At 50.5% G+C, this 12,937-nt stretch overlaps 1 protein-coding gene across 1 annotated transcript in view; it reads left to right on the top strand.

The window, feature by feature from the left end:
* The window catches only part of SLC17A7 (solute carrier family 17 member 7), a 76,676-nt gene extending 64,506 nt beyond the window's left edge, over nt 1–12,170 (top strand). The window contains exon 12 of the mRNA XM_060256401.1: nt 11,236–12,170. Coding sequence (XP_060112384.1) covers nt 11,236–11,592 — 357 coding nt within the window. The 3' untranslated portion in view covers nt 11,593–12,170. The remainder of the gene's footprint in view (nt 1–11,235) is intronic.
* Nucleotides 12,171–12,937: the final 767 nt, after the last annotated feature.

Here is a 12,937-nt window from a genome sequence, read left to right as displayed (position 1 = left end):
TCATCTTCAAGGCAGGGCAAGTTTAGACCAGGGACAATACGATGCGTTTATAACCACCTTTTCTTTGTCATGCTGTTTGCTGTGCGGGTGCTGTGCTGTGTAACCTTTTACATGCAACTGTTTTTGTTCTGTTCTTCTTTTCTTTTCTTTTCTTTTTCTCTTTTAATTAAATATTTTTACTGTTTTGAATGCTGGCAGTCAAACTCTGTACCACATAGATCCCCAACCACCTTAGATCACGCTGCTTTAAGAAGGGGGCCCCGGGGAAGGGGGAAGGCATGCAGTTGGATAAGGTGCCAATCCTCCAGGGGTTCCCCAAAGAAGTGCTGAGATCTCTGTGATACCCAAGTACAGGGTGGCAGAGGACTTTGAGGCCTGGCCTCAGAGCTGTAGAGGGGGATTGGGAGCCCTGTTCCTCTCAATCTGAACCCCTAGACTGAGCAGGTGGTGGCAGCGAGCCCAAGTGGCCGGAGGAGAAATAGTTCCCTCCAGGAGTTAGCGACTCAGCAGGGAGTTGACGGGACTGGGTCTGAAGGCAGAAACGGGCCGGTTCCATCACATTTGGTGGCAGCGGTGGGATAAGAACAAACAGAGAACTTGATTGGCCAGGCATTTTTGTTTTTTGATACGTGCAAGCACCCAGAGGAAGCAACAGAGGTTTTGTTTTATTTTCGGGTCAACTGGAATAGGGAAAGTTTAGTGTAGTGTGTCGCTAGGATGCCATTACGATATAACGCAAGGACGATAGACCAAGCAAACGTGGCCATGTGCAGAGGCGTCTGGGCTGCCCCCAGGCGACTCCGCACAGGGCGCGAAACACCCCGCCCATCACAGGCTGTGGCGGGAAGTTTAACTGGCCAGGATTGGGCTGGCCAGCCAGGGAGGTTGTTCCGGGATATTGTATATAAGTGGGGCCCGGCCCGCGTGTACGCTCTCTTGTAACCTGCCTCCATTAAAGCATGTTGCCCTACCAACGTCTCCTGTCTCAGTACGTTACAGTGGCGACGAGGATGGGATTCTAGCCACGTCAGCTACAGCGGAGACAGGGCAACCCACAGGCCGCGACCGCCGCCGCCATCAGCATGGCTCAACAGAGTGGAACCACCGGTCACATCGAGCCATTCAACCCCGCGAATCCCGAGGCCTGGGAGTCCTACTCGGAGCGGGTGGAATGCGACCTGAGGGCCAACAAGATCACCGAGGACAGCATGAAGAGGGACGTTCTCCTGAGCGTCTGCGGGGCGGCCACATTCGAGATCGCCAAGGGTCTCTCGGCCCCTGCCCGCCTCATGGAGAAGTCCTACGCGGACATCACCAGACTCCTCACTGGCCATTTCTTGCCACAGCCTTCACGGGTAGCCCGCCGGTTCCTTTTCCACAGAAGGGACCAGGCTGCAGGGGAATCGGCTGCCGACTACTTGGCGGCCCTACGCAGGATCGCAGGGAACTGCAACTTTCCTCAGCTAGAGGAGACCCTGGCCGATCGCTTCACGTGGGGCCTCTGCGACGAGAGGCTCCAGCAGAAGCTCTTCGCCAAGGAAGAGCTCACCCTCCAGAGCGCCTTCAGCGAGGCCGTGGCGTTCGAGAGGACCGTGAGGACTTTTCCCAAGGCCCGGACCGACACCGTCCACCACGAGGAGCTGGACCATGACTGCCCGGAAGATGGAGAAGCCTACCAGCTGCGCCGCCCAGCTGGGCCACCCAACCGAGCACCCCAGCGCCCCCGAGCAACCGAACGATCCCCAGCGGCGGAGAGACCGCCGCCCCCCAAGTGCGCCAGCTGCGGCGACCCCCACGACAGAAGGGACTGCCAGTACAATCGCCGCCCCGGACCCCGAAGAATTCGCCAACCGCCTGAGAGAGGTGCTCCGCCGATTCCAGGCAGCGGGGCTCAAAGTCAAAAGGGAAAAATGCTTGCTGGGGGTCCCACGGGTGGAATTCCTGGGTTTCGCCGTAGACGCAGCCAGCATCCACCCAATGGAAGAAAAGACCCGAGCCATTGTGCAAGCCCCGGCCCCCACCTGCAAAGCGGAGCTACAAAGCTTCTTGGGGGTGCTTAATTTTTACCACTCGTTCCTACCCCACAAGGCAGCCCTAGCAGAACCCCTACACCGGCTGCTGGACAAAAAAACTCCTTGGGTTTGGGGCAAACAACAAGCCGCCGCGTTTCAGGCGGTCAAGGACGTCCTGGTGTCCAACGCGGTGCTCCACCATTTTGACGAGGGCCTCCCCGTCATCCTGGCTTGTGATGCGTCGCCTTATGGGGTGGGGGCAGTCCTGGGGCACCAACTCCCGGACGGGAGGGAGGTACCGGTTGCATACTACTCCCGCACACTGACACCAGCCGAGCGCAATTACGCGCAGATAGATAAGGAGGCTCTGGCGATCGTGGCGGGGGTCTGGAAGTTCCACGATTATCTGTACGGGCGGAGGTTCACTATAGCCACGGACCACAAGCCGCTCTTAGGGTTGCTGGCCCCGGACCGACAAACCCCCCAAATACTTTCACAGCGCGTGTTAAGGTGGAACCAATTCCTCAACTCATACACGTACACACTGGTCCACCGAGCCGGCAAAGCCATGGGCCACGCGGATGCGCTCAGCCGATTGCCTCTCCCAGTCACCGAACCTGACCCAGCCCCCGCACACCTGGTCATGTTGGTCGAATCCCTCCCGGAGCAATCCCTCCACGCCGCGGAGGTCGCCAGGGCTACAGGGAAGAACAAAACACTAGCAAGGGTTCTCGACTGGGTGGTGAGGGGGTGGCCAGATGGGAACATGGGGGAAGAATTTAAGCCCTACAAAATGAGAAGAGAGGAGCTAGCAGCACACAAAGGGTGCATCCTATGGGAAAGCAGGGTGGTGGTTCCCCCCCCCCCCCCGCTGCAAAAGCGAGTCCTAGAGTCACTCCACGAGACCCACCCTGGTATAGTCAGGATGAAGGTTCTAGCCAGGAGCTACGTCTGGTGGCCGGGGATGGACGAGGAGATCGAGAACTGGGTGCGGAGGTGCAGCATATGTCAAGAGTCACGCCCCGAGCCACCAAGCGCCCCGGTCACACGGTGGGAAACCACCCGGAAACCTTGGTCCAGGCTACACCTAGACTTCGCAGGGCCCTTCCAGGGACAGATCTTTCTGATCATGGTGGACGCCTACACCAAATGGCTGGAGGTCATTCCAGTAGCGTCCACTTCATCAGCCGCTGCAATACGGGCACTGCGGCGGGCACTTAGCACCCACGGCATTCCGGACACTATAGTCACTGACAACGGGGCGGCCTTCACCTCGGGGGAATTTCAGGCATTCCTGCAGAGGTACCTGATCAGGCACATAAGGTCGGCCCCGTTCCACCCAGCCACCAACAGACAGGCAGAGCGAATGGTCTGAACAACCAAGGAAGCCCTGGGCCGGATTGTGCAGGGCGACTGGGACCACAGACTAGCCGCCTTCCTGTTTGACAACAGGGTAACCCCCAACCCGGTCATGGGGGTAAGCCCGGCAGAGCTCCTCATGGGGCGCAAACTTATCACGAGGCTCGACAGGCTGCACCCTGACCGAGCCTCAGACATCCGAAGGTCCCCGGAGATCCGGGAGGCAGCCCGTGGGTTCTTCGCGGGGGACCCCGTGTTCGCACGAAACTACGCCCAGGGACCCATGTGGGTGGCGGGTCGGGTGCGGCAGGTAATTGGGACCCACCATTACGAGGTAGCCAGGGAGGTTGTTCCGGGATATTGTATATAAGCGAGGCCCAGCCCGCGTGTACGCTCTCTTGTAACGTGCCTCCATTAAAGCATGTTGCCCTACCAACGTCTCCTGTCTCAGTACGTTACATTTAGTTAGTTAGGATGGAGCGTGCTAAGGGCGCGAAACACCCCGCCCATCACAGGCTGTGGCAGGAAGTTTAACTGGCCAGGATTGGGCTGGCCAGCCAGGGAGGTTGTTCCGGGATATTGTATATAAGCGAGGCCCGGCCCGCGTGTACGCTCTCTTGTAACGTGCCTCCATTAAAGCATGTTGCCCTACCAACGTCTCCTGTCTCAGTACATTACATTTAGTTAGTTAGGATGGAGCGTGCTAAGAGACTGGAAATCCTGAAGATGACAAAGCCACAGCTCCAGGAAGAGTGCGCAAAGCAAAAGCTGGAGTGTGACAACATGACTGTAGCAGATATGCAAGACCTCCTGTTGGAGCATAATCAGCATGCAGGGGCACCTGCAGAAGTGCCCCCCACCCAGTCAGAAGCAGCCTTGCGGCTACAGTTGGAACTGGAGAGAATGCGTATCGAGGCGGACCGAGACCGCAGACGGGAGGAAAGAGAGAGGGATGAGATCCGCAGACAGGAGGAAAGAGAGAGGGATGAGATCCGCAGACAGGAGGAAAGAGAGAGGGATGAGATCCACAGACAGGAGGAAAGAGAGAGAGCTGAGATCCGCAGACGGGAGCAGGAAGAGCAACGTCGCCATGAGCTTGAGGTGCTACGTCTGAAAGCTGAACAAAGCAAAAAGATCAAGGTCACCCCCAAAGACTTTGCTGTGTACAAAGAGGGAGAAGACCCCTCCATATACCTCTCCAACTTTGAGAAGGCAGCCAAACAGTGGGGGATTGCAGAAGAAGACTATATGTCTTACCTCTGTAGCATCCTGACTGGAGAACTTTCAGCCATCTATCACAGCATGCCTATGGAAGATGGGGGAATAACTTTTGCAGCCTATAAAGCCACTGTATTTAAAAGGTTCAAACTGGGGGCAGACCACTTCCGAAAGCAGTTCAGGGGTTTAGCCCCACAAGAATGTAAATCCTATTCTGAATTTGGGGTAAAGCTAGGTGATCTTGGGAAGAGATGGGTAGAGGAAGAAAAAGCCCAGGATTTTAAGGCTTTGTTTCAGTTGTTGATTTTAGACCAGTTCTACTTAAGACTTCCCAAGGAGTTGAAATGCCTGGTAAAATATAGGAAACCTAAAACAATTACAGAGGCCTCAGAACTGGCGGACGAGCTGGTGCAGAACAGAGAGGGGTTGGATTGGATCCCTTCCCAGTTGGGAAGGGGACAAAAAGGGTCCCCAATGGGTGGGAAGGAACACCAGGCACCCAAAAGGGAAGGGAAACCTGCCCAGGAAGAGGGTAGGAAATCCCCTGATTTGACTAATCAGGATCGGCCCCAGATTCGAACATGCTACAGCTGTGGCTGGGCTGGGCACCTACGGTCGGCCTGCCCAGAGCTGCAAGCTGAAACCCCCAAACCCACAACAAAAGCACCAGTCACTCCAAAGGTGAAGGAGGAGCATGTGGCCGTGGTAAGCCATGAATATCTTTTCACCAGAATGGAGCCTGCAGAGGCCTGGAGTGATTTTGTTGAACCAGTAAGGCTTAAGGACCGGTTGGTTTTGGGATATGCTGACACTGGCTCTTCAGTCACCCTTGTGAGGGCAGATCTGGTGTCAGAAGCTGACATTGTCCCTGATATGGCATTCAGAATCAAGGGAGTTCTGAGACCACCCGCCCAGATTCCTGTGGCCCGGATGCCAGTGGAATGGCGAGGATCAGTAGGTCTTATGGGGGTTGGGGTAATGAAGGAACAGACCATTCCAGTGTTATTGGGCCGGGATTTGTTGGTTGGCCAGTACTCTATCAATGCTGTAACCTGCAGCCAGACCCTCAGAGGAAAGTGGGAGGAGGAAGGCAACTTTAGGGAAGCCACCTCACCACAAACCAGGGAGGGGGAATTAGCCCAGGTTACTGAGGACGAAGAGAGGTCAGTCACCCAGGAGGGGGAGGACCAGCCTGTCTCAAGCCCTGGAGGAGGGTGTTCCCAAGGGGAAGAGGGGTGTAGCTTTCCCCAAGTGCAGCAAGAAGCTGTAGATGTTCCTAGCGAGGAAAGGAACCTGTTTAGCGTAAAGGATGTGCATGCTGAAGAGACAAAGGTGAAGAGTGGAGATTTCACGGGAGGTTCTGAGAGCAGCAAGGCTAATGTGGGCTCAGAGGAGCACATAGCTGAAGGCTTGGGGGAATGGGAGTGGTTCCAGAAGTAAGTCCTGAGTGACCTTAGGTTGGAATCAGTTCACCAAGTAGCTGTGGATCAGGAAGTGGGATCTTCCGAGACTCTCTCAGAACAGGTTGTCTCGAAGCAGGGCAGACAGGAGTCCTGGGAAGCTGTGGGACCTTCCAGGCAGGAAGGGGGTCAGTTGGGTAGTGCTGAAAAACCAACCGAGGGGACTGAGACCCCAAGCCAAACCCTTGCCGAGGATTCTGGAAACAGTGGCACTAGGGGTAGCTTGAAGGCACAGATGATAGAAAGTTTGGGGGAGCCAGGAATGTTCCTGTCTGAGGTTCAAAGTGACCCTAGGCTGGAACCACTGTGTGAGGTGGCAAGGGACCAGAAAGTGGAGTTCTCAGAAGCTGAGACAGGGGCTAGGGTGATGGTTTTCCTGCCACTTCATACTGGTGAACGGAAAGTGGAAGGGGAGGGACCCCATATGATTGTGGATGACCTGGACGATGCTACTTATGTGGTGGCTATGGAGAAGACGGGAAAGGCAGTTAAAGTGGTGCAGGTGAATATACCACAGCCATTCTCTGTGAGGTCCATGGTGTTGCATATAGGTAGGAAGGAAGGAGACAAAAAGAAGCTGGGACAGCAATTGTTTGGAGCCCCCGAGGTGGTTTTCTGGGAGGTCAGAGTGGACAGAGGGAACATTCCACCAATGAGGGATAAAGAAGAAGCAACTGTGTGGGAACTGGGCAGTTTCCAACCTCATATGTGGGACCAGGAATTTCCTCCTTTGATGGACCACTCATCCCAGCAACAGCAGCAACTGAGGGAGAGCACCAAACTCCAGAGGTGGTCCTGGGAGATGGAGGAGTACATTTTAAAGACTGGACATTCCTTCCGAATGCAGCAATGCGACTTTTTGTCCAGAAAGGACATGGACCCCTAGGGTGTTGGACTTTGTGTATTGTTGGGAAAATTCCTAATCTTGGTAAATGTTCTGTTTGGGTTAACGGGTTTCTCCTTGTTTGGTTGGATTCTGCTACGGGGTCACCTCTGTAGGAGGCAACCCTTCTGGCTCAGAATTTAAGGAGGGGGACGTGTGGAGAAACGCCATCTTAGTTGGGAGGGAACATGAAACTGCTAAGCAGGCTTTGGCCTAGCCTCCCTCCAACCCCCCCTCCCTTCCAGAGCCAAACCAGCAACTCTAGGGGGAAAGCCTCCTAGAGCGGCAGGAAGTTCTTTTGTTCTTTGCATTTGAGTTAACCAGGAAGAAAGGCAGTTCTCAACTGGCGCTCCAGGGAGGAGGTTGTGAGCATGGGGGCTCCTGCCTGTGCAAGGGGCCTATTCAAGAGGAAAAGGCCCCCAGGTAGTCAGACCAAGTAAGTCATCTTCAAGGCAGGGCAAGTTTAGACCAGGGACAATACGATGCGTTTATAACCACCTTTTCTTTGTCATGTTGTTTGCTGTGCGGGTGCTGTGCTGTGTAACCTTTTACATGCAATTGTTTTTGTTTTGTTCTTCTTTTCTTTTCTTTTCTTTTTCTCTTTTAATTAAATATTTTTACTGTTTTGAATGCTGGCAGTCAAACTCTGTACCACATAGATCCCCAACCGCCTTAGATCACGCTGCTTTAAGAAGGGGGCCCCGGGGAAGGGGGAAGGCATGCAGTTGGATAAGGTGCCAATCCTCCAGGGGTTCCCCAAAGAAGTGCTGAGATCTCTGTGATACCCAAGTACAGGGTGGCAGAGGACTTTGAGGCCTGGCCTCAGAGCTGTAGAGGGGGATTGGGAGTCCTGTTCCTCTCAATCTGAACCCCTAGACTGAGCAGGTGGTGGCAGCGAGCCCAAGTGGCCGGAGGAGAAATAGTTCCCTCCAGGAGTTGGCGACTCAGCAGGGAGTTGACGGGACTGAGTCTGAAGGCAGAAATGGGCCGGTTCCGTCACACTCACATTCAACATGCTTCAGCAACAATGTGCATATGGATCCCACGTGCCTTGTACAGTTGCCAAACTCTAGGTGGGGGTTGGAATTATCCCAGAATTACAGCTGAGTACAGAGATCAGGTCCTCTGAAGAAAATGGCAGCTTTGGAGGGTGGACTACATGGAACATCACATCCCTGCTGAGGAACCTCCCCTCTCAAAACTCCACCCCCAAATCTCCAGGAATTTCCTAGCCTAGGGTTGCCAGGTCCATTTGAGATGCTGCGGGGTGGGGGGAGGACATATCGGGAGCTGGAAGTGTTGCCCCAATGTGCTGACATCACCAGAAGTGATGTCGTACACCATGCTTGTCACCTGGTTTGAGGGCAAAACTGCGGGTTTGCGGCACTCTGGTTTGTGGGCAAAACTCTATGTTAACATCACTCTCAAACCATAGAGTTTCACCTAAAACCAGAGTGCCCCCCCAGCATGTCTATGTCATTTTTGGCTGATGTAGGCACATCACTCAACATTGCTATGGGAGAGGGGGATTTCCTCCTGCTGGCCAGCAGTAGTCTGGAGCCCACAAAACCAGGGGATCTCATGCCCCAAACCAGGGCATCCACAAATACAAAAAACAGACCATGGCTGAATTATTAACAACCTTTAGAAATTTCGTAAAGATATATGCATACCATTTCACAAAATCACTTCATACAAAATTCACATGTCCCATATAACAAAGAACTAATCCAGTCCAAAAAGTGCTTGTGCTAATATGCAGAATGTTCTCTCATCTATCAGTTGTAGAGAAATGGAAACTTATGCAGGACTCTCCAAACGCCTCCAATTTGCTCACTGGCTTGTCCCATACCAAACCTTTAATGGCATAATAGATTCAAATAAAAATACACAGAATAAAAATTTAAACATTGGAGATAAAATCAAAATGAAACCGAGCTTACAGATGCATTCAAACATGGTCAGAATTAAATTTAAGGATGTCAGCCAGAAATTTTGCCACAGCCTCACTAATCACCCCCTCAGTATCACTCAATAAATAATAACAGGGTGGCAGAATAGACAAATCTGGGGAAAAAGAAAGCTTGCCAAATAAATCTTTACGGAGGTTATGGTAAAAAGAACAATCAAGCAATATATGCTGGATTGAGTCAGGAGTATTCGCTCCACAGGAGCAAAGTCAGTCGGCTAAAGGGACTCGCTGATATCTCCCTTGTAAAACTTTGGAGGGAAACGCATTTAGTCTAGCCAACATAAATGCCCTGCGATGACTTGGAATGGTTAAGTCTGATAGATAATTGGACATTTTGCCACAGAAAGCATAAAGACCTAAGGAAGCTGGAGAGCAAATATAAGGGTCTGTTGGCCGTAATTTCATTTCCTCCGATTCCCACAGTCTCAATTTAATACATCTGAAGATATATGACTCATCAGAGGTAGAAAAATCATCTACCTCTAACCCCAATTGATTGAGTTTGGACAGAAGCACTGCTGTCCAGGATGAAATATATGGGTCTCTTTTCATACAATCAAGAAGGCTTTTAGGATCTGCTCTAAAGTGAATTTTGAGCCAGAATTTAAACACTGCAATCCAGGCTTTTGTCTCCACCAAAGACTGACCCACTTCAGAGCAGAGAGCAAAGTAGGACACACACTTTGGCAAACCAAGAATTTGTCTAAAGAATGAGGCTTGAATGCCCTCCACTTTCCTGGTAAAAGCTGAGATCCATATAGGGATACCATAGAGAGTTTGGGCAAGCGTTTTGGCTTTGAACACTTTAATTGCTGCTGGAACTAATTGGTTGCCCCTTGCAAAGAAAAACTGTTTAATTTTAACTGCTCACTAGCTAATAAGATGTTTCAGTCACCTTTTCCTCATGGAGGAGTTGGTAAGCAATCCACAAATTCAACAAGTTCCAAACCACTTCTTTAAGTTCACACTCATGCCAAGCACGATATTTTTTCAAGTGGAGAAAAACTCCACTTGAAAACTCCACTTGCAGAGTTTTTCTCTACATGAAAAAATATTGTGCTTGGCATGAGTGTGAGCCTAATGGAATGGTTTGGAACCTGTTGAATTTGCAGACTACTTACCAACTCCTCCATGAGGAAAGGGTGACTGAAACATAAGCTAGCGAGTACATCGGAGGCGATTGGAGAGTCCTGCACAAGTTTCCATTTCTCCACAACTGATAGATGAGAGAGCATTCTGCGTATTTGCACAAGCACTTTTTGGACTGGATTAGTTCTTTGTTGTATGGGACATGTGAATTTTTTATGAAGTGATTTTATGAAATAGTATCTTTATGAAATTTCTAAAGGTTGTTAGTAATTCAGCCATGGTCTGTTTTTGTATTTGTGGACTTTATTCTGTGGTTCTCTCCTTCTGATATTTACAAAACCAGTGCATGGCAAATCTATCCCAACCTGGAATTGGCAACCTGTCAGGCGATGGAATCTCAAGGCAGTATTCATTGAAACAATGTATACTTTATTGGAAACTCATAGCTGGATACAGAAGTTGAGACTAATGCCTGGAATCAGGCAGTTACTATTCTTAAGGAATCTACATCAAAGGCTTCTCTAAACAAAGTCCCCATTCCCGTAACATCAAGGGGGTGAAGGTGCAAACTTTCACACAAGGGCTTCAGCTTATCGTCTTGCCCTGGGAAGATGCCTGGCGGCCGTGTTATCTACCAACAGTTGCATTCTTTTGTTCTTTGGTAACATAAACAAAGTTTACACATCACTCGCTGTCCCTTTTGATATGCATGTTGACTACAGCATAATAAAAGCTTGGGGTTAGTACAAAGAGTCCATATGGTTAGTATTCTACATTTGTAAATATATTAGAGTTACAGAGCCTGACACAACCCTACGTAGTAGCAGAACTCTCATTGTTCGTATGATACAAGGTGCTTATGCTGGTTGTGAAGACTTTGTCTTGTGTGTCTTGTGTGAATTCCAGAGAAGCCCTGGCAATTGTCATTCTACAAGAGGGAATTCTAAGCTTCCTCACCAAACTACAATTCCCAAAATTCTTTGAGAGAAGCCAGGATAGTTAAATTACAATAAAAGCAACATCGGTTTGCTACAGCTGCAAATATAACCCTGACCTTGGCCTTTTTAGTCCATGAACCAGCATTCATCAGAAAATGAAATACAGCACACATCTCCCACAATCCTTTTGCTTCCTGTTTGAGCCAATGACCTGCTTTAGGGAATGGGGACTCCATTCTGCCCTCAAGATAAGTTCTGAATGACCCAGTTTTCCCTTTTGCTTCTTTCCTTACTCTTTTCACAGACGCGAGAGGAGTGGCAATATGTCTTCCTTATTGCCTCACTGGTACATTACGGTGGTGTCATCTTCTATGGGATCTTTGCTTCCGGTGAGAAGCAGCCATGGGCCGAGCCTGAGGAACTGCATGAAGAGAAGTGCGGCTTTATCAATGAGGATGAACTGGCCGATGAGGAGGACGAAGCAGCCCGAATGGCAACAGGAGCAGTCGTCAGGGGAGGAGGTGGCTACGGTGCCACCAAGAGCACCAGTTTTGCCAACGGGGGCTGGACAGCTGATTGGGACAAAAAGGAAGAATATGTACAAGAGCCTGGCAAAGATTCATACTTGTATGGAACAGCAGGAGAACGGGACTTATCATAGAGTTGTCCTCATTCCTCCTCCCTTGCGGGCCTTGGTTCAATCCACTGGAGTGAGGGGGAAAGGCCTACATTCAAATTGCTTCTCCCCACTTTCTTCACATGACCTTTCCTCCCCTCCCACCTCAGTTCTGGTGCATTGGTACAACTGTCTGGACCCACAGAAAACTGCCCTCCCCACCTCAGCCTCCTACTGACTTGATATGATCAAGTGACCCATACTCCAAACCCTCCTCCTTCCTTTCCCACAAGCTTCAGTGCATTGCCATGACAGCAAACAGGCCTCACTCACCATCTGCTCTTATCCTTCCAGCTGTAGTGCACTAGTATGGCCCCTGAAACCAAGGGGTGGACTTAAATGACTTCCCTAGCCCAGAGAAATTACTCCCTGCACAACACTACAGTGCTCTAGAGTGACTTGTTGACTACAGATTAATTGGGACTTGTTAGGGGGATGCAGCTCAGCAGTAGAACCCTTGCTTTGTATGCACAGAAGTCCCAGATTCCATTCCTGGCATCTCAGGTTCAAGGATCTCAAATGGCAGAACTAGGAAAAACCCAAGCCAGAGGCCTTGGAGAGCTGGTCCCGATTCAGGTGGACAAACTTAGATTTGTTGGACTGGTGATCTGAATCAGTGGCCATGATCATACACATTAAATAATGCACTTTCAATCCACTTTCCAACTGGTGGTTTACACAGTAAAATCCAGTTGGAAAGTGCATTGAAAGTGGGTTGAAAGTGCATTATTTAGTGTGTGTGATCGTGTAAGCAGGGGGTTGTGCTAAATTCTCTTGTTTGTCCCTCATGGAAGCCCCACCCTGTCATTATGTTTTTGATATTCCAACCTTCATTACAGGAAAATGAGTTACTTGTTATCCCCCCCAACATACATGGTCATTTTATGTGAACAGGCCAATACATAAATTTTTCAGCTTTGGTATGTGTAAAACTATGTACCAAAGCTGAGAAATACACTCATTGCCACAAAATGGTGGATGTGTGTATCAGGAGGATTACAGGTAGCACACTTTCCCAGCGCATGAGGCTGGAACACCAAAATTATAACAATGAGACAAACCTTTGAACAGCTCCATCCTGCATCTCATAACTTTTGCCCTTTAGATACCCCTTTTCATGACTTTTTTTGTAGCAGGAACTCCTTTGCATATTAGGCCACACACCCCTGATGTAGCCAGTCCTCCAAGAGCTTACAGGGCTCTTCTTACAGGACCTATTGTAAGCTCTTGAAGGACTGGCTATATCAGGGGTGTGTGGCCTAATATGCAAAGGAGTTCCTGCTATAAAAAAAGAAGCCCTGCCCCTTTTGGCTCAAAGCCAAAACCAAAC

The sequence above is a fragment of the Heteronotia binoei genome, chromosome 15 (genome assembly GCF_032191835.1).
Source record: "Heteronotia binoei isolate CCM8104 ecotype False Entrance Well chromosome 15, APGP_CSIRO_Hbin_v1, whole genome shotgun sequence".
NCBI lineage: Eukaryota > Metazoa > Chordata > Lepidosauria > Squamata > Gekkonidae > Heteronotia > Heteronotia binoei.
This window is presented reverse-complemented; position numbering and strand designations above follow the sequence as displayed.